The 21,774-nt window shown below is 42.1% G+C and overlaps 1 protein-coding gene across 7 annotated transcripts in view; it reads right to left on the reverse strand.

Annotated features, from left to right (window-relative positions):
* The window catches only part of Ptprt (protein tyrosine phosphatase receptor type T), a 1,084,881-nt gene that overhangs the window by 181,628 nt on the left and 881,479 nt on the right, over nt 1-21,774 (reverse strand). For all 7 annotated transcript variants that reach the window (XM_021194826.1, XM_021194823.1, XM_021194825.1 and 4 more), the window contains exon 13: nt 20,209-20,245. In XM_021194826.1, the coding sequence (XP_021050485.1) occupies nt 20,209-20,245 (37 nt within the window). The remainder of the gene's footprint in view (nt 1-20,208; nt 20,246-21,774) is intronic.

Consider the following 21,774-nt stretch of genomic DNA (forward strand, 5'->3'; position numbering starts at 1 on the left):
CCTCTCTATAGAGAATCAGCCTGCAGTCACATGAGTGACCTAAAGGCAGAGCTAAAAAAGGTCCTGTGCATCCGCCACCTGTTACTGGGGTCTCTGCCCTTAAACTGCAGGTATGGCCCAGGTTTATCCTGATACCAACTAAGAACTCATCTGAATGCAGGGGGGTGAGACTGAAGGGATCTTAGTATTACATCCCCTTAGCACTTTGTCCTCACCTCTTGCTAGGGGTTGTCACAGAAGCTGAGCGTGCTGTAACACTGGGCCCAGCATTTAAGCTAGATATCAGTTTCACTATGTGCCTGGGTTTATAGATTCTGATTGGCTCTTCAGAGGCTTCTAGTCCAAGGCCTTGATGGTGAGCATCGACCTCCCTCTTTTTCACTTGTCACAGAGATGATAGCTGTTGTCTGGCCACTGGATAGCTTGCCTCTTTGCCTGGCTCTTTCTGGGTCTCTGTTTCTTCATCTATAAAATGGGTTTAGGTTTTAATAACACCAAGCTGCACCTAAGGTAATGATGACCACCTTCCTTGTTCTCTTCACAGATAGTCAATGTTGATATTTCTGTTCTGCTGATAAAGAAATAGATCAACCACTCTGAAATCATGTGACTTCTCATGTGACACAGTCCTAAGTCACTCTGCTATGGCATCTTCTAGTGCTTGGCTCATCCTAGGTACTTACTAAGATTGGTTATGTGCAGGCAGTGTGATAATAAACATGAAGACTGCCTAGAGAGACCTGGGTTTGAATCCTGGTGCCATTCTTTGCAAATTCTGTGATTTTTTTTTTTTTCAGCTGCCTACACTTTAGAGGTCTGAGCTGTAAAATCAGAAAATCACTTGACTTGATAGAGATTTAGGGAATTTTACATGTGCTAAAAAAGCCAAACACTGAGTGTTTTCCTATACCATGTAGGAAGCATGGGGTATCCATTATTCATTTTACTGTTCTTCTTATCACACTGTCAGACTTCCATGATATCAGCTGCCCTAAAACTACTATTTCTCTGTGGCCCGTCTTCAAGGCTGAGATTGCCCCAGAGCCTGCCCCTCCTCTCCCCACCAAACCTCACCAAGAGTGGTGAGTGCTCAGCTTGCAGCTTCACCCAGTTCTGCTTCGAGCCTCTACACTCACACCATCCGTTTATTGCCACCAGAGCCACAAGCTCCATGGGGGAGCTGTCATGCCTTCCAGGCTTCCAAGGCTGTGGGGTCTAGTCAGTGACTCTGGGAGGTTGCTGATCTGTCTCATTGTCCTCTTTCTGCCCACATAGACTTGTTCCAAAGCCCGCAGTTCTCTGTATCTGGGTTTAGGATGTTCATGAAACACCATTTTAAGGGATGCTGCTGAGCCTCCCAGTGAGTATTCTTAGAACCTTAATCTTCACATAGCAAGGCCCCAATTAAGGAACAATAGTAATAGCTTTAGCACGAGGTACACAGAAAAGAAATGAAGGCTACAGGAGGTCTAATCAGTACCCTCCCTCTCAGCCTTGAAGTTTGGCTAGATCACACCCGCTTCTCTAGCCAGGCTGGAACTCATCTGTTTGACTTCATAAGTGAGGAATCTGGATTGCATAAAAGTTTGGGTGCTTTTACCAAGGTCCCCAGTTTTAACAAATACATTCTGGGCCTCAGAAGAAGGCCTGGGCTAAAGTCCTTCTTGTGGAAAAGTTAACAACGGGCAATGAACATGGCCGAGACAGTCAGAGCAAAGGGTTATCAGGGATCACCTTTAATGCCTCCACGCTGACCTATGGCTGAACACGGCCCATGTTCAGTTAGGTCTAGAGGCAGAGGGGCCTGGCTGAGATAGAGAAGGGCGGAGAGATGAGGTGTTCTTTCGGACTAGGGCTGGACTAGATGGAAGTCTTGCAGGTGAAATGTTAATTGAGTGGCTACTTGTCCTTTGTTGCTTCAGGTCAGGCTTCTAGAGAAAAACCATCCAGTTGTGGTCCAGGAGGCATTTGCATCATTGCTGGGCATGGAGAGACATCCTCATGGGTGTGGCATAAAGGAGGGGAGTAATTGCAGAGCTTAGACTCTGTCCATTTGCTCCTATGCTCCCTAAGCAGGGTCCAAGATGATAAAGGGACATTTCACCTCTCTATTTGCACTGTCCAAATGGTATTCACTAAGCCATGAGTGAGTGTGTACCATCCCTTATTTGAAATAGGGTCAGGAAACTGAATTTTAAGATGATTTTAATTCAATTATTTTAAAAATTAAAATGGAGGCAATAAAAAGAATGTTTACTTGCTGCATATAATTCTCTCTCTCTCTCTCTCTCTCTCTCTCTCTCTCTCTCTCTCTCTCTCTCTGTGTGTATTTATGTGGAAGTGTACAGTTATATGGGTTTGTTTAATATACATGAGTATGGAGGTTGATGCTGGTGTGTTCCTCAATTGTGGTTAATTTTATTGGTTTGAGACAGGGTCTCTTGTTGAATCTGAAATTCCAGATTCAGCAAATCTAGCTGGCCCTGGAGCATCAGAGATCTACCCATCTCTACCTTTTGCTGCTGGGATTATAGGAGTGTGCTCCTCCAACCATCTTTTCATCTCCATCCTGGGGATACCAATTCAAGTCCTTATACTTGCATGGCAGGCTCTTTATTGACTAAGCTATCTCCTCTGCCCATAATTTTTTTTTATCACTTTAGTATTTCCTTCATTTTTAACTGTTTGAAAGCATTGCATCTGAACTGAGACACACTTTAAGTGTAAAAAATAGCAGATATCAGACAGTACAAAAATGAAAATGTGAACTATCTTCCATTTAATGGTTTTGTAAAATATTGATTACTTATTAAATGGTATTTGGGCATGTTTAATGAAATAAATTATATTATTCAAGTTAATTTCAAGTTTCTTTTATTTTCATAATGGGACTTCAAAATTAGAAATTATATCCACCGAAAATTTTATTTTTATTGAACAGTGCTGCTCTGAAGCTTTTAAAAGCTATTTCTAGAGGGTTATCTTGTCCCTTAGGGGACATCTGAGACTGCCTGGATATATTTGGTTGTGACAATTGAGGATGACATTCTAATGGTATCTAGTGGGTAAAGAATGGGAGTTCTCTAAACATCTTACAATGGACAGTTTGGACCTCAGCCATTGAAAATGATCTAGCCTGAAGCCTTGGTATAGAGCAGGATTTCCACAAGAAGAGGGCTAACGGTTCAGGGACACCTGACGAAGTAGCTGGCCAGTGACCCTCAAGCACAAAGCTCAGTTCTTTTTATTAACCTGGCATTGGGTGTGATTCATCTTTACATGAGGAGATGAAGTTCAACAAAGAGTAACTTCCCCAGACCGCCAGGACTGGAGAGTGGCAGAGTTGAGAGCTGAAATCAGGCTCCATCCATTGCCAAGGTTGGGCCATGCATGCTACCTCACATGGCTGTGTGTATCACCATGCTAGAGCTGCTATGGAAACAGCCATCTGAACACATAGTCCAATATCCCCATCATTTAGACCCAGGCAGTTATTATTTACATCAGCTATTATTGCCACCAGGGAATGGACATTAACAAAAGCCATGGAAAGGGACAGCCTGCTCTGAGGGGAAAAAAAAATCTCACAGCACCTCACCTATCAAGCAAAGCTGGGAAACGGGTAGAAATAAATGGAGCACAATAAAATAAACCTGTCAGAGGAGGAACATTCAGAAGGCGAGAGGTAAGAACAAATGTGCCTGATATGGGATTGGCTCTGTTTAAAGAAAACATAATCTCATGGCTTGACTTGAATAGAGCCCAGAGAACAATGGAAGCATACGTGGAATTGCTCGTACACACTCCAGGGAGGCACTGGTTCTCCATAAATCCAGTTGGGGACAGTGGGGAGAGTCACTTTCCTTTTGTCATCTTTCTGCATGCTCCCCTGTGTCTATTCATGACTTCAGCCTCTCTTGAGGGAGGGTTTGTGTGGTGGGCCTGTTCTAGAGGAGGGTGGTAACTGGCATTTTGTGAAGACCTACTATGCACTGCCAATGTTCAGGGCATTTGTTGAGGTTATTAAATTGAATCTTTAATAGGACAGCATGAAGTAACCATGATACTTGGTTTCCCAGGTAAAAAAGCCTGCTCAGTATGTAAATATTTCTATAATCAAGGGGTGGCTAAGATGAGATGCTCACAGGGTTGCCAGGGACACACTTTAGAGCAATACAAAACCAGGGCCAAAACAGGCCCACATGGATGCTACTGGTGTTCTGTCCAAATCTCCTTTATTTGATTGATGTATTTAGTCCCAGCTACTGTAGATACTGGCTGCAAATGGCTCATAGATACCTCCTACTTTGGAGAAGGAATCCATTTCTCTAGAAGGCTGTGTAACACCCATGGCAACATATGGTAATTAGCACATGGGCCCAACCTGTGGAACAATTCACATTCTGAAGATGTCCCAGGGCTCTGACTAACTCAGGCTACACACTGTCCTTTGTCTTTTCCTATCTATGTCTCCTTTTTGTCTAAGCACATCTTGCAATGAACAATATGTGCATGAATTCCATCACAGGGTCAGTATGATGCTTGAGTTTTGGAAGGGGGTAAAGGGAATAGGGCTTATGTTATCCTTGCCTGCTATACTGACCCATATAGTTATTTCCCATCACTATAGACTGACCAGTCAGTGATCTCAACAGGCAAAACCTTAGTTGCAAACAGTGGTGGGTAAATATGTGAAGGCTCTTGTAAAGTCTTCCCGTGGTTAGAAGGAGATCCTGAGGAAAGAGAGGCATGGTTTCAGGTTACCTTTCTTCTCCGTGTATTGAATGGGCATTGGCTTTTGGTGGATGGGCTCTGTATCATTTGAATAACTATGTCTATTTATTTGTAACAAACTCTACCTATACTGAGTTTGAAGAAACAAAGGCTCTCATTTACACCAAGCAAATCCTTACACTAGGTTGGGCACCTCTATTCCAGCTTCTTTGACATTTATTATCTTGTTTAATTTAGAATGCAGTTTCTGAAGACTCTGACTATGTAAAGTCCATAATGCCAATAATGTTCCCTAAGAAGCAAGTATTATTATTCTTTCTTAACAGAAAGGAAATATGGGCCTAGTCACATTTAAAGGATGTATCAGGGCCAACAGTAGAGTTGAGGTTGTGAGTCCAACCTACTCATTCCTTAGAAAACAGATCTGTTAGGTCAGCTCTCTCCCACCCATAGACCATGACTCAGTTGGCTTGTGTATGGTGTATGTGTGTATGTGTATGTGTGTGCATGTATGTGTGCATGTATTTGTGGTGTGTATGTATGTGTCTGTGTGGTGTTTGTTTGTATGTGTATGTGTGTATATGTGAATGTATGTGTGTGGGTGTGTGTGTTTGAATAACTATGTGTGTGTGTACATGTTTGTGTGTCTGTATGGTGTGTATGTGTATGTATATGTATGTGTGTATATGTGGTTGTGTGTGTGACTGTGTGTTTAGTATGTATGTATGTGTGAGTGTCTGTGTGTGTATAGTATATTCATATATAAGTCTGTGTATGTATGGTGTGTGTGCATGTGCCGCCTGTGTGTAGTGTCTGTGTATTTGTGTATCTTTGTGTGTGTGTAGATATGTATGTCTCTGTGTGTGTATATGTGTGTGTGTGTGATATGTATGTACATGTGTATGTATGTGTATGTGTGCATGTCTCTATGTATGTGTATCTCTGTATGTATGTGGTTTCTGTGTGTATAGATGAGTGTATGTGTATATGTATAGCATATGTGTATAAGTATGTCTTTGTGTGTGTTTGGGATATGTATGTATATGTGTAGGTATATGTGTCTGTGTGTGTGGTGCGCATGTGTGTATCTTTGTGTCTTTGTATATGTGGTATATGTATGTGTATGTATATGTTTGTGGTGTGTTTATGTAGTGTGTGTATATGTATGTGTATGTATATGTTATGTGTGTGTGCATTTTGAATATCATATGCATCTCTCCTTAGTATTAGGGAAAATTGCACATTTATTTCTAGAGTCTTTTGATTGGTGAGCTAAGATATCAGAATTTGTATCTTTTGTTTATTGTATTCCTGAATATTTAGAACAATGCCTGGTACATAGTAGGTATTTATTAAACCTTGGTAAGATGGTGTAGTGGATGAATAGAGGGATGTTTGAATAGGTGGGAGAAGGTAATGGTGGTTAGATGGATGAATGGGTGACTGGGCAGGTAGTGAGTGGGAAGATGTGATGAAGGAACTGTCAGTTCAGCACTGGTACACCTGGCCTGGAGAACCCACAGAGCACGGGCCATTACCAGTCCCCTCCCTCTTGCCCAGGGCTCTGATGATCACCTGTGGTGAGGAGGCAGAGTGGAGTCCCCGGGGTCACCTGGGCGCTGCCCATTGGTGCTGACCACAAGGAAGCCAATCCCCAGGCAGCATGCAGAAGAGAAGGAGAGAAAGAAACACACATGAAAACGTGTGGTACAATGAGCAAGACCATAATTCTTGTGGCTCTAAAGAGCTCGCACTGAATGAGAGAACACCATGATTTACCAAAACTGAGGCTGAAACAGATTTTTATAAATGAAAAAAGAGTAAGTGTCACCATTTATCAAGCACCCATGACATGCCAGGTCTTCTGCCAAGTGCCTCGAGTACAGTGTTCCTAAGACATAGGACAACCAGAAAGGTCGGTGGTACTACATGTGGATCTGTCACTTCCCCAGTCAAACTGCATCGCCCTCAGTTTTTCTTTTCTTTGTAAATGGTGCACCACCCACACAGCTTGTTTTTGTAGAAACCTGGGTGACTACCTTTCACCCCTATTAGATAGGGTGTTTACCTTCTACCCTTCTTCTACCCAACTTCCCATTTACCACTACTTACCAGCTCTTACTGATTCTACTCCAGACAAGCTCTTCCAGATTTCCTCCTCTCTCCTGTCTCATGGGCACTTTCTCCAGCCACCCATTTACACAGCCTCACATGGGACCAGCATCTCTGTTCTTATTTCCCTCCCACCAAGTTCCTGCCATTTGAGTGAAACACACTATCACCCTCACTGTCCTCAAAAGTAAACCTCAAACCCCTTGATGGTCACAGACCATCTCGATGAGTTTACCTTTCCTTGCCTGATTCATTCCTCTCCATCTTCTTCTCTGCTCTGCTGCCAGCATATAACCCCGTTCCCATGATGAACAGACCCTGCTGTCTTGTCTATAGAGCATGCCTGGGTGTTATGGTTTATACATGGTTGGCCCAGGGAGTGGCACCAGTAGAAGGTGTGGCCCTGTTGGAGTAGGTGTGGCCTTATTGGAGTAGGTGTGTCACTGTGGGTGTGGGCTTTTAGACCCTCATCCTAGATGCCTGGAAGCCATTACTCTGCTAGCAGCCTTCACATGAAGATGTAGAACCTCTTGTACCATGCCTACCTGGATGCTGTCATGTTCCCACCTTGATGATAAGGGACTGAACTGCTGAACCTGTAAGCCAGCCCCAATTAAATGTCCTTATAAGAGTTGCTTTGGTCACAGTGTCGTTCACAGCAGTAAAACCTTAACTAAGATACTGGGACAGTCATTTGAATGGCATGTATTCCTTCTTGCCTCTTCCCCTGGCAGATAACTGCTAATCTTTCAAGAATCGGTTTGGAACTTCTCTCAAGGGGAAGATGCGCATCCTCTGTCCTTCCACAACATCCTAACATTCTTTTCTTGTCACAGCAACCCCTGCATTGTGAGTGGATGCCTTCCCCTTAACTGTGTAGTCACCTTGATGGTAGATGCTCTGTCCCATTGACTGATACATTTCTGTGGCCTTCTGTTGCATCTGGCACATAGTAGGTACTCAATGAATATTTGTTGTGTAAATGAATGAATTAATGAAGAAATGGTGACTCAGAACTTTTACAAGTTGTTCAAGGTCACAAAAACAGTAACTAGCAGAGGCTGTATTCAAAGGCTAGTTTGTCTATCTTTAATGTCCCTGTCCCTCCAAGTGTCTAAATACAGTGACACAAAATCCCAGCAAGTGTTACACCCTTAGTGACAGACAACAATGTTCCCCAGTCATTTATCAGCAAAACTGCATAAGCTCCTTATGCAGAACATTGAGAGTGATGGGATGTCTCTGACAAAATGATAAACATACATCATTTCAGAAATGAAACAAGGGTCAAGCTTGACCAACAATTGACAAGTATAAAAGTTAACTACCTATGCACAGTGATCATAACTCTCCTTCCTGGGAGAATGATATTGTGTCCTTTTCAAAACACTTGCTAAGTCAGTGGTCATGTGAGCCAAGTCTGGTATCTCTGCTATTTCTTAGGTGGGTATAAAATAAGAATGCTTCTTAGATTTTTCCCAGTGGTTAATATGTGGTGCCATGGTGTTCTAGTTAGCTTTAACCATCAACTTTGGCGTGGCAGCTGAGAAAGGAGTCTCAACTGAGGGCTTGTTCAGATTAGAACAGGCTACAAGCATGTCTCTCTGTGTGTTGGGGGGTGGAGTGTCTTGATTGCTTAGATGTAGGAGGCCCAGCCTACTGTGGGCAGTGCCACTTTAGGCAAGTGGTCCTGGGCTGTATCAGAATTGGTGGTTAAGCATGAACCTATAAGCAGCATTTCTTCCATTATTTCTGCTTCAAGTTCCTGCTTTGACTTTCTACCATGATGAACTGTAATCTATAAGCTGAGACAAATCCCTGCCCCAACTTGCTTTGGGCCAGAGTGTTTTTATCCCAGGAAAGAGATAAAACCATAACATATATGAACACTATATCATTATATACACTCAAATCTTTCCTCCCCAGAGTTTTATTTTAATATAAATGTACTTGTAAGTATCTCTGCGATTGCTTTGTGTGTGTGTGTTTTGTGACAAAGCTAGTAAGTATGAGAAATACCTTGAGGCCTACAAAATTGAAAAAACTCACTACTTTACCTTTTATAGGAAAGTTTGCTAACCTCTGTTCTAAATGACTGCTTTCTATGAGTCTGTTTTCCTCCCAGACCTATGAGGCAGGTAAGACAAGGCTCTGATGACCTCACATTCAGTAAAAGAAACAAAAGGCTGGGGAAAGACATGACCCATACTCCTATGCCTCCTTCAGCAACATCCTAACATCCTTTCTGAAGCCTGGCTCCTGCCTCAGTCCATCTTCTCCATCCACTGTCTAGGCTGCATCTAGGGTACTCCCAGCTTAAGTACTCCCAGCCAGCACTCTCACTGTCTTAAGAGATGGGGAAAAGAGGGAGGGGGAGGGAGATGAGAGAGAGGGAGGGAGGGAGGGAGGGAGGGAGGGAGGGAGGGAGAGAGAGAGAGAGAGAGAGAGAGAGAGAGAGAGAGAGAGAGAGAGAACCACCACAAGGCTTTATTTAAGGCTAAGTGGCTTTGCATGATACTCCTGTTTCTTTCCTTCTTTTTTTTTTTTAATTAGTTTTGCTATTTTAAATTACTTGTTTATATGGGAGGTCTGTGTGTACAAGTGCAGGTGTCCTTGGAGGCCAGAGGCCTCACATTCCCTTGGCTCTGACACTGAAGGTGGTTGTGGGCCACCTGTTATGGGTGCTGAGGCATCTGTCCAACCCTAGCACTTTTTCTCCACCTCAGGACTGCTCCTAACCATCCCTAACATAGTATGTGAGCACCATTCCTCTGATGATCTGCCTATCTACTTCTTTGACTTGAAACCTTGCCAACCCTAATGCCATTCACTGTGATCATTTTTCCCTCCTGTTTCAAAGCTTGGTTTTGTGCCCATACACTCTGAGAAAGCCTGTCCTATGGTTTTTTTGGTTTTTTGTTTGTTTGCTTATTTGCTTGTTTGTTTAATTTGAATTTCCCTTCTTGCTCCAATGGCATGGTGGGTTTATCTTCGTCTTAGTTGTCTTTCAGTATATTGGTGCGTGTTTGTTAGCTCTTCCGGTGCCCACTATTTGCTGAGTGTTTATTACATGCTGGGAGCTACACAGAGCACTTGGTATGCACTACTGGGTTACATTCTTATATTAGGTCAGGGAAATAAGTGGCATTGGTGTTATCAGTCTGTGCATGCTAGCATTGAGATTCAGATCAGTTAAGTCCCTTTTCCTGCCTAGAATCTAATGCTATACAAACCCAAAGAAGAACTTAGTAACCTCTAGAGAATACGGGGCCACATAACAATATGAAATTTTACTTAGTACACAAATAATACAAGCTAACTGTGTACATAAAACCCTGGCTCAGTATTTTTCACTTACCAGTTGTATCACTTGGAAATTACATCTACTTCTAAGTCAGCCTCTTTATCCGAATAGTGGAAGTAACAATGGGTATCTCACAAAACATTTTTAAGGAAAACAGAGCATGCCTTAGTTTAGCTGGCAGGGGCCAGAGGAGGCCCCTCACTTTGCCCTCCAGGGATACAGCTCTGCAGGAAAGGTTTGCTAGCAAGGATAAGAACACAGGGACAAAAAGGTACTTCTCCTGTGAGTGGAGAAGGAGAAGAGAGGTGTGGCTTATGGATCTCAGTAGGGAAAATGAAGTAGGAGCTGTACATGGAACCAGAAATAATACTGCTCACCAGTCCTGCTCACTTCTGAGATGTGTAGAAGCGACTAAGTCACCTTGAAGTTAGGCTGTATCAGGTAATAGTTCTTATCAAGGGCATGGAGTGGAAACATTAGTTATGTCTAAGTGAGATAGTTAAGATCAAGATTACTACCTATGATGGTTCTATTCCCCTGTAGCAGCCAGGTGGTGGTAGCACTAGCCTTTAATCCCAGCACTTGGGAGGCAGAGGCAGGTGGGTTTCTGAGTTCGAGGCCAGCCTGGTCTATTCCCCTGCAGTGATTAACTATGTTCTAGAGGACATAGCAAAACGAACAAAGAAGCAAAAGACCCAAGCATTTATGGTATTAAGCTACTAATCTTTGGTTATAATTTGTTATAGCAACAAAGCTTATCTTATCCTGACTGACCCATTTGAAGAAGAGGTGGAAACGTCTTCCTTTCTCCTCCATCACCTAATTTCCCCATGTGGTGGCTTATAACTGGAGGGTTTGAGACTCATATCTCTTTTCAAAGGATCTGCTTGGTGCATTTATATGCATAAGCAACCATGGATGACAATTTGTGAGCAAGTAAAGAAATAGGAGGCCAGAATGTGGAATGCCTCTAACTTTTACTTCTCTTGAAAAGCAATGAATGTCAAGTATAGTGAGATACTGCCAGGCTACCAATGACCCTGGAGCAGACAAGCTTGAAGATAAGCTAATTTCTTAGCTTCCGTATGAAGTGAAGAGAGCTGAGAGTTCCTGGAGCCACCATATTTTCTGCTCCAGATTTCAGGTCTTAACTTAAGTACCCCTGAAGAGATACAAAGCCTATTACAACTAGGGAACAAACTAACAAACTAACAGAATGACTTATCAATCTTTAGTAGAAAACAGGTGTGGGGAAAGGTTAGCAACTAGAAGATAAGAAATCCTACCAGAGGTCCATGTAATAACTTAGTGCATGATAGGAACAGAATTCAATAGTGATATGGAGTCAGCTCTGAGTAGCGCTCCTGGAGACTTTATGCTTGTTATACCTCTGAGCCTACACAAGTTCATTTCTTCAGTAGAGACAATGACAGTGACCAACATTTATTCATCACCTGATGAGTGTCATACTTTAGTCCTATCATCTTATTGGAGCCTGACATCACCACACATCTCCACAAACAGTCTTCCAACTGTCTGTTGTAGAACCAATTCCTCTGACTGAGTCTTGTCCTCCTAGAGGGAGACTAGTTATCACTCAACAAGAAAACAAAAATTATAGATCCCAGGAAGCTCCTGAAATGAGATCCATAGGGCCCCTCTTCAAGGCTACAAGAGATGTAACACTTGCTGGGGCAGGGGATTCTGACCAGCACCATAGAGTCAGCTCCAGGGACAGAGTTCTCATGAGTTATCATCCATGCTCGAGGTAAGCTTCTTTGTGATGCAGCTGCTTTTGAGTCACCCATACTTACATTGGTTATTTCAATAAACTCACAGGCTCACTAAGCTAAATTTTGTGTTGAATGGTTTCTTTGATCTGCTACTGGGTATTTGAGGTGAACAGGTGTTGGCTCGGTTTTTTGAAGACCTTCGTTCCCCCATTTGAAAGCCCACTGATAAAGCTTAAATTATCTTTATAACCCATATCTCTAGCCTACTCAAATTTTTTCCCCAACCTTAAGTCTAAATTGCCTCTTTCTGCCTTTAAGAGACACAAGTCCTTTGGAAGCATGGTTTTGAGCTAAAGCCAACCATGGTATCTCAGGCCTACACCAGATAATTCTTCCTTCAAGTTGAGCAGAACTGGTTAAAACTCCACCGGTTTGTGCTCAGAGGACTAGACTCAGCACTAGCTTTTGTTTACCTAGGGCATTGCTGTAACAGCCTTTGCCTTCTTGAGTGGGATATAAAGAAGGTGTGTATGGAAGGATGCTATTTGAGCTAGTCTGGGGAGGAAGAAGAAAGAGGAAAAGAAGATCAGAGAAATATGCCAGCTGTTGTATCAAGACAAATATTAAGGAAAGGGTTAGGGTTTTTCAAGACCTTTCGGTTATTTTGTGATGTAATCTTTCATCTTCTTGCACACCCCTCAGGAAAAGCTGCATTATTCCATCTGGCATTTTAGGATCTAGCTGGAAACAGGGCAGAGTAAAGAGTGGTAAAGGTCAAGGAGACTTTGTTTTATTATACAAGCCCAAGCCCAGAAATATTCACCCTTAGTTTCAGCTAGGGAAGAACAGCAGTGCTGTGCCTCCAACCCCCAAACTCACACCTTCAGCTCCTTCCTATGCAGTTTGAAAGAGTTTAAAGACTGAACAACAGTCAAGATTTTCTTACTGTGCTATACAACTTCAGATTTCCTTCTTACAGCTGATACTTCAGTATGTCTCTCTTCAGCTACCGTAGCTAAGGTTGGGAGTGCTGTGTTCTGGGGTCTCCTCTGATACTACTGGGCAAGTTTGAAGAGAGGAACAGTCCCATGTCAAATGCTAATAAATAGATGAGGAAAATCCTAGACATGAAGTTCTCTCTCTCTCTCTCTCTCTCTCTCTCTCTCTCTCTCTCTCTCTCTCTCTCTCTCTCAAATTTCTGCATACACCTTTATCTAAGCATATGATCTTTGAATATCAAGTGCTAAAGGCCAAGGGCAGTATCATGCCTGCACCCATTCAGTTTCTTCACTTTGCTTTTAATCTGAGCCCATCTAACACAGGGTAGATATGTAGAACTGCATGAGAAATTACTAGAGTCTGGTCTGTGGCCTTCTACAGAGACTGAAGATTTATATAGGACTGCAGCTCAAGTAAACACCTATGTAGTCAAAGTGAGGATGGAAGTTCCTTGTTTATAATCCATCATATGCTTGGATGAAAGAATGATAGAAAGAATTAATGGTACTCGCTTTAAAAATGATGCAGTAGCCTCTGAGATAAATTACTTGTCCTATGTCAAGTAGCAACTTGGAGACAGGATATCAGATATATCTGATTCTCATGATTTCAAGCAAACTTTTGAAACCAGGTGTCTCTGATTCTCATGATTCCAAGAAAACCTCTCCAGGATGCTTCACGTAAGAGACTCTTTCAAGTAGAACTGAACCAGTGTGGCTGGCAATTTCCGACCCAGAAAATATTATTTTTACATTTCTCTTGGCTTCTTGTACCACACGTGACTTGTTCTTCTATGGATAAAGAAGCTATGAACATATCACTGGGTCCCAGACTTAGCATCTTCAAAATGGAGGCGTCTCTCTGAAGAAGGGTCATTCATTGTGGCTGTCAGTTCCTGTAGCAGTGAAGATCCATTATGGAGAGAGGAGAAAGAAATGTGGATGACATAACTCACTTCAGGCTTAGACTTGCAAAAAGATATCACGTTTCCAAAAGGCCATTGCCCATGCCTCTTGTCTGTTGTTGTTGGACAATAGTTTTAGACCATCCCTAATGGGCAAGACAGAGCTGTTGGTGACACTGGCCCCATATAGCTCATGCTTCATTATTCTGAAGCTTCCCTTTCTGCACCTACTCCAAGGGGGGCACTTTAATGGGATCGTTAGAGTGTTTACTAGATTAAAACTGTGGCTGTCTTCTACAAAGCAACTCTGCAAATGGCTCGATGGGTTTCCAGATTTATTTTGTCTCAATGACTCAGCTCGGTTTGCAAATCAAATCAAAGCTGATTTTTCTAACTGCCATTCCTGCACACCCAGCAGGAGTCTGCAGAGGCAGCTGCATGCTCCCAAAGGCTGGTGCCAACGGCAGGAGTGTTGCTGCCTGCTGGCATCTAGGGTGGTTACAACCCACTGCTGGAAGACTGGAAGATGGACAAGTGTGGAGCTGTTGGCCCTATTTGACCAAGGAATTTGGAGAACGGGTCTAAGGAAGTCAATTTTATTTCTGAAAGGAAATAAGCTAGACAGGACAATGTGGCTTTGAGGACTGGTTAGCTGGCATTATAAGAAGGCAAATGCACAGTGCTCTTTCCATCTGAAGTATCCAAAAGTGAGAGGAACTCCTGGCAATGGGTGTGTCCAAAAGTAGAAGGAACTTCCTGAAGGAGTAGTGAAATTCTTGTCCACATGAAGCAAAAGTAAAAATCAGCCTGATTTTTGTTTGTTTGTTTGGCTGGTTGGTTGGTTTTGCTAGTGGGGATTATAGATCACAGAGTTGTTTGTTCCCCTATTTTACCTTACTCTATCCTCTGAGAGCACAGGCCTGGTATAGAGTCCACACTTTTAAAAAAGTGGGCTTGGAAGAATAGTAACTTAGGAGCTCTCTGTCCACTCATCTATCTAATGATCCATTCATTCATGGAAGTACCTATCTATCCATCTGTCTACTGACCCAACAAAGCACCATCCATCTGTCCGTCCATCCATCCATCCATCCATCCATCCATCCATCCATCCATCTGCATACTTGTTTAAAAAATTTTACTGAGTGTTAGTGTCTGCTAAAGATTTGGAAACACAGCGATCATCAAAACAGACACTTACGTCACTTGGCATCCAGCAGGGTGGTAAATATTAATCATATACATGTTTATCAGCTGAGATGAGTACCACAACCAAAGTGGAAACTCTGAGTATGTCTGTTACTCTGTGGTAAGGATGGTCTTCTTTGGCAAGTAAGATTCATATTGCAACTTAAAAATGTCTGTATAGTGAGCTAATACTTACGATGGCCAGATACATATGGTGGTTCATTATGAAAGAAAGGCTCTGTGGTTGGAAGTAAATTCATATAGTTCAAGAGTTTAAAAAGAGGTACTCAAGCACTGTCTCTTCCTTGCAAGCATGAAGCCATGAGTTGAGATCCTTACAATCTATGATGAAAAGCTATGTCCATTGGTGAGCAATGTAATCCCAGTCTTGGTGATGTAGAAGAGGGAGACAGGTAGATCCCTAGATTCTTGTGAGACAACTATACTGGCCTCTATGAAAAAGTTTCAGGTCAATGAGAGCTCTTGTCTCAAACAAAAGATGAAAGGTACTTGAGAATTAAGTTGTTCTCTGACTCTCATACATTTACCATGTACATATACATTCACCACACATGTGTGAATACATGTGTACACCCCCCACATACAAATGAATGAATGAATGGATGGATGGATGGATAAATGAATGAGTATAGTTTTAAAAAGCTAGGAAGACTCAGTAGGCAAAGGGATTTTGCTTTGTCCTTTGACTATTTGTTTTTAAGACCAAAAATTTGAGTTTGATCCCTAGAGCCATAGGGCAGATGAAGAGAATAAACTCCTGCAAGAAGCCTTCTGATCTTGATACATGTTCTATGACATGTTAGTTCTAGCCTACATATGGCAAAACAAACAAACAAACAAATGTGGTTCTAAAAATTAATTGAACAGACTATATGTGGGGGTGCAGTGGCTCAGAGAGGAGAAGCCTGAAGGAGGCTCAAGGGGAATCAGGGCTCATATAATGCTGGAAAGTAAAGATGGTGGCCAAGAGAAAGTAGTGAAGCTCAAAAGGATACAAAGAGGGCCCAGGAGAGTCACTGGGTCAGGGCCTTTGAATGGCTATAACATCAGATTCCGAAAGAGGAATTGTCTCTTACACTTCTGCAACTGAGCACCGTGCTCAGAAATTCTTTTCTACTTGGCCTCCTCTGTTCTAACCCAAAGGGCGTGCATTCAGGACTTGGACATCTTCAGTAGCTACAGGTGGGACTGTCGTTTACAATAAAGGCTGATACTTCTTCTGTGATCATGGTTGTTTTTTCTCTTATTTGAATTTCTGCCCTTCTGAGTTCTAAGTGCCATATTCCAAGTTCCCATATACTCCCTCAGAAAGCCAACAATGGCTTAAAATTAAGTTAGCCTACCGGCTATTTCACACACGTGAAATGCATTCTGGTTACTAACTTATTCTTTCCTCTCTTGTCTCCCTCCCATCTCAGACTCCCTCTTGGAACAGTTTCTTGCCAAGTCTCATGAAATTTCAGTTGATCTTGAGACCCATTTAGTTTTGCCAGGGTCACCTGTATGTTCACTGGATTAGAACTGTCCATTGGAGCCTAGTGGGTCACCAGGGCCAACATAGGTGAAGGCAATGGATCCCCTCCCCATCAACTTCTCAATAGCAACAAATAGTTCTGCAATGAAAGCTATCTGCCCCACCATCCTCCTCCACCCATGTCTGGTTATTGATGGCCCTGCTCTGGTGTAGACCCAGTGAAGGCATCCCCAGTTGCTGTGGTTTCCTGACTGCAATGACTGTCTCTTGCCCAGATAGCATGTGACAGCCCTACTTAAGAACCCACATTTAAATTGATCATCTTTGCCTCCTGGTTTATTAACTTCCTTTTAAAGTTTTTTTTTTCTTTCTTCAAAACTGAAACAACACTTATTTACACACCTTTTCCTGTTTTTCTCCCCACAGTTCGAGGCAGGTTTATTGCTAGGGCTGGACTGTGGTCTGCAAAGGAATTAGAAATGTTGTGGAATCTATCGCACTTGGGACAACTCTAGTAGCATTCTGCTGTCCTGCAACCTGAAGGTGGTAGAGATAGTGGGAAGAGGATCTTGGCTTGGCACCCAGTTCCTCATTTCAGGTTTGTGCAGCATCAGGGTGTGACTGAGGGTTTACAACCAGAATGTTCTCTGGCATCTAGTCTAAGTCAACCAGTGTCACGTCTTCTCTAACTACCAGAGAGATTGGTAAGGAGGAGCCGGAGTCTAATGAAGACTAGGAGGAGGTCTTCTTACTAGGAACCAAGACAACTGCAGAGAAATGTGTATTCTCCGTAGATCCAGCCTTACTTTGACACTTCCTGGAAAAAGATTCTTGCTTATCCTACCCTGTTATTTATTTATTTATTTATTTACTTATTTATTTATTTATTTTAACCAGTTACAGATTTCTTTTGAGAGAACACCCTGAACTGATCATTAGAACATGTCTCTAAATCCTTGCCTCAGGCTTTGCTTCCAGAGATCACAAGGAGACACACATTACAGCCAGTGAGTGTATAACATAAAAGATAATGGTTTTAAGGTCAATTCAGAATGACTCCGATTGAGTACTTATGGCTGAAACGCATGATAATCGTCTGCCTCTGTGGGCTTCACACAGCTGACCTTGGACAACAGCTAGAGAACCCAAGGTCAGGAACAAGACAGCAGAAGATTACTTTATCACCTGCTGGTCATGTGATCTCTCTCCAGACATGGTATATCTGTCAGCAGGCCCCCAAGGAAGATACAGGGATGGCAGAAGGATGGAGATATTTAAAGACTGATGACATATTTTGGGGACTTTATAATGTTGATGCCTAAGATCAAATCTTTCCCTGCTAAAAAATATTAACAGAAAAATCCTACCAAGAAGAAATTTGATCTAGGTAGTAAGAAAGGAATAACTCATGTATCTACCCTTCATTTCAAAGCCTTATGGGAAATACATGGACTCAGGCAGCGTTTGCTTTTGGCTGACTCTGGGATATTTCAAGAGTAGTGATTGATATGGAGTGGGCACTAATCAACCATGAATCTCCTTCCTTCAACCTTAGTGTTGTATTTCTCCAGACTCCTTCTTCTCTGAGGCTGTGTTGATAAGGGATGGCTCCCTGAACAATGATAGGTTGTTTCTCAGTGATAGGTATTCTCCCAGGTGGTAGTGGAGTCTATTTTGGGGCAGGAAGTGTTGAATCTCAGTCTAGTACAGAAGAAGGATATAGATACTGAAATGCCTTTAAGAATACTGTCTGAGCTTAGTCAGCTGGGAGTTCACACACTCATCCTTGCTCAACTACCATTTCACGCACTCACACTTTACCTGTGCAAATAGTCAACTAAAGGAAGCCTCTAACCTAAGGTCACACAGGAGAAGACACAGTTATACTATGGCAAAATACGCTACATGCTTGTTCTAGTTCTTATAATGTCCTTACCACTCTCCATCTGACTAGCAACATATCGTTGGAGCCAGTACAGTAGCACTCTATACTTCTGAGAACTATGGTCCTGAGGCTGGCAGGAAAGCACAGCCTTATCCATCATCCATTACCCTTACCTGTTGCTTCTCAGGTGAAACGGAGGGATCTGTGTCTCAGTGTGTCCTTAGAAGCCACAGTAAGAACAGCAATCACTTTGGCCTCTTCCCTGGCTAAAGTCAAAGGTGTCTGAAAACCATGGGACAGTCTTACTCTGGAGAAGGCATTTTCTCTGCGTTTTCTCTTTCCTCTCTGGCTGCCTATTTAAGAGGGATGCTGCAGATACCAGCTTCCTGATTGCTGTCTAGAGCCCCAGTGCTACCCAATTGATGATGTCCTTCCTTCGACATTATCTGTTTTCTTCAGTGACAAAGCCTGCAAGGTCTGTGATTTGTGTCACTTCTATCTGCAGACCATCAATCCCCCTGCCTCAAGAAGACCATTTTATCTCTTCCCACAATCATTTGATTTCCTCAGAGGGAACAAGTTAGGGACATAACAGCCTTGGTGACTTCTTATCACCAAGAGTCCCAATGCTCCATCTGCTTCCTGTACCATCCTTTTGGTGCCTATATGTGCAATTAGATTCTTAGAATTTAGAAACATTCTAAGAGGTCACGTTCAAAGAGCATGCTTTGCTAGTTATGTTTTCTAGCCCATTCCTGTCTGTTTCTCCGTGTCTGTCTTTATATCCATTTGCTCACTCACTCACTCACTCACTCACTCACTCACTCACTCACTCACTGTGTCTCCCCTTCTACCCAAATGTATGTGACTCCTTTGCTTGTACACATGTATATGCATATACATATACAAACTCGAGTTATTGCTTTTGTCTATTATAGCTAAGATAATATGTATGCTTATATTTATAAATTTTACACCCTTGGAAGTAAACTGTGAAATTGTGTATGCTGTGAATTAATGCAGAGAACAGAACCCAATTTGTTTCATGTGTATTGGTGGGGGAAGTTCTTGTTGAAAATATCAATTCTGTAAGAAAAAGATAAACCTGATTTCTAACCATTCAACCTTGTAATAGGTTAAATGATAACAAACCATTCATTGATTTTGTTTTTTTTTTAAAGGTAATAAACAGAAACATGTACCAATTGAAAGAGCCAGGCAATTCAATTATAATTAGGAGAACAAAAGTGATGAGCCTGAACAATGCTGCCTTCGTGTTTGGGGGATAAGTGTTGGAATGCGAAGGACATAAAAATGTAGTATCATCTGCTCTCTTGTTTTAAAGGCGCCAATACTAATCCCCTCATATTTGAGAACCATGAAATAACTGAATAAAGTACAAAACCGCAGCTATAGCTCTAATAGAGAAGCTTAAAGGAAAACACCAACACAAACATAGACACAAATACAATGGAACTACACACACACACACACACACACACACACACACACACACACGCACGCACATCAGATTAATATTTTTAAAGTACTTCATTTTCACTTTCATTACTTGATTGATTAATGTACTATCCATCCATCCATCCATCCATCCATCCATCCATCCATCCATCCATCCATCCATTCAATATGTATTTTGGCATTCTTCCTATGCTTTAAGTTCTATGCTATCAGCATATTCTTAGAAGCTACATGGTATAGATGCAAATGACCCCCAGAAATACAAATATTTCCTTTTGTTTTAAAGATTGCCTAAACTTCCCTTGTGTGAACACAAGGAGCAATGGTTGTATTGCTGAAGAACAGCTATAGTCAGACAAGGACATGTCAACATACCTTTTGTAGCCAGACGCACGCAGTTGATTTTTGTCTCCTAGGGGGGAAAAAGAATGAGACAGCACTTAATTAATTGTTGATTACATAAGGATTATTATATAAAAATACTTAGGGAATTGTGTATATATATATGTATTTAATTATAATTTAAAATTTGTCCTTTCCATTTTCCTCCACTATTGGGATCACCTTTTAATTTCAGCTCTCTATTTCCTCTCAGGCTCAGAACATATGTTGTTCTGTTTGTTTCATGGTACCTGTTACCTCCTCAACCTTTTCATCAGGCAGAAGTACTTTATAAATATTCTAGCACCCAGAAAGTTAAGCAATTCTCAGTGGTTATTTGAGAGTTTACAGCATTCTTTGTTTTCAAGTGTGAAGTAGCAGATGAAACCAAGCCTTCCTTAGGAAACTTTGTTATAAGTAGCAATGCATCTACATGTACAGACTGAATGAACATGTGACCGGAGTCAAGTCTATGTGATGTGTGTTGTGAGTCACACCATGATTCCATGTTCCACACCATGAGTTAATGTTCCAAATGGTTGTTTTGGTCCTGAGATCTTTGATGGGTTTTATAGTCTTTTAAAACTAACTCACTCTGTCTCCGTCTCTGTTCCTATGTCTCTCTCTCTTGTGTGTGTATGTGCTTTGTGTGTGTGTGTGTGTGCCAATACATGCATGTGTCAGCCTCTATCTTTTTCTCTGTCTCTCTGTCTCCTCTATATATGTGCTTGTCATGTGAATGTGTGTCTGTTGTCTGTATATAAAATCTTTACCAAGTGAACTTTTAGCTGTTTTCCAAGTGAACCAGTTCCACAAAACTGTGACCTTGCTGGCATGCTGTGGAGTTACAGCAAAATGTGCTCATGAGTAGAATTTTCTCAACCTTCTCTCCTGGAACTCACTTCCCAGAGGTCCTGGAGCCAGAGGAAATCCCAGCTGACTACATTACAGTTTGAAGGCAATGTAGCAAAGAAAGTAAATGTAAGGAGGGCAAAGTATGAGATACCAAACCAAATATGTCGGGGACCCAGGGCTTCATATAGGATCTACTCTGTATTGAAGGTATTTGGGGTCCATCTGGTTACAATGATTGCATCGCAGCAATAAACCCCACAGACTTCCATGCATAGGAACAGCAAAGTGTTATTCTCTACTCAGACTTCCAGTCCCATGTAGGTGTGTGGCTGGGTCTGAGGGATAGGATAAAGAGACATGGCACGGAAATGACAAATTTACTCTGAGAGATCAAGGTGACTGCTCTATCCATGTTTATCCCCAAGGAAAAACATGCTGAAAAGGGAAACTCTAGCAACCAAATATCTTGAATCAGAAGTGACACTCTCAATTCTACTCCTGTTTCATCAGCTAGAACTAAGTAATATGGCCACACCCACTTTCACTGAGGAAGAGAAATGGGAGTCTTCCATATCTTATACCCAGAAGCAGAGAAGAAATGGTTGCTGGCAGAGTCTTTACCATCAATGCACAACCCCTGAAATACTACAACTTCTCTCTCTCTCTCTCTCTCTCTCTCTCTCTCTCTCTCTCTCTCTCTCTCTC

Source organism: Mus pahari, chromosome 3, assembly GCF_900095145.1.
Source record: "Mus pahari chromosome 3, PAHARI_EIJ_v1.1, whole genome shotgun sequence".
In the NCBI taxonomy this organism is placed as follows: domain Eukaryota; kingdom Metazoa; phylum Chordata; class Mammalia; order Rodentia; family Muridae; genus Mus; species Mus pahari.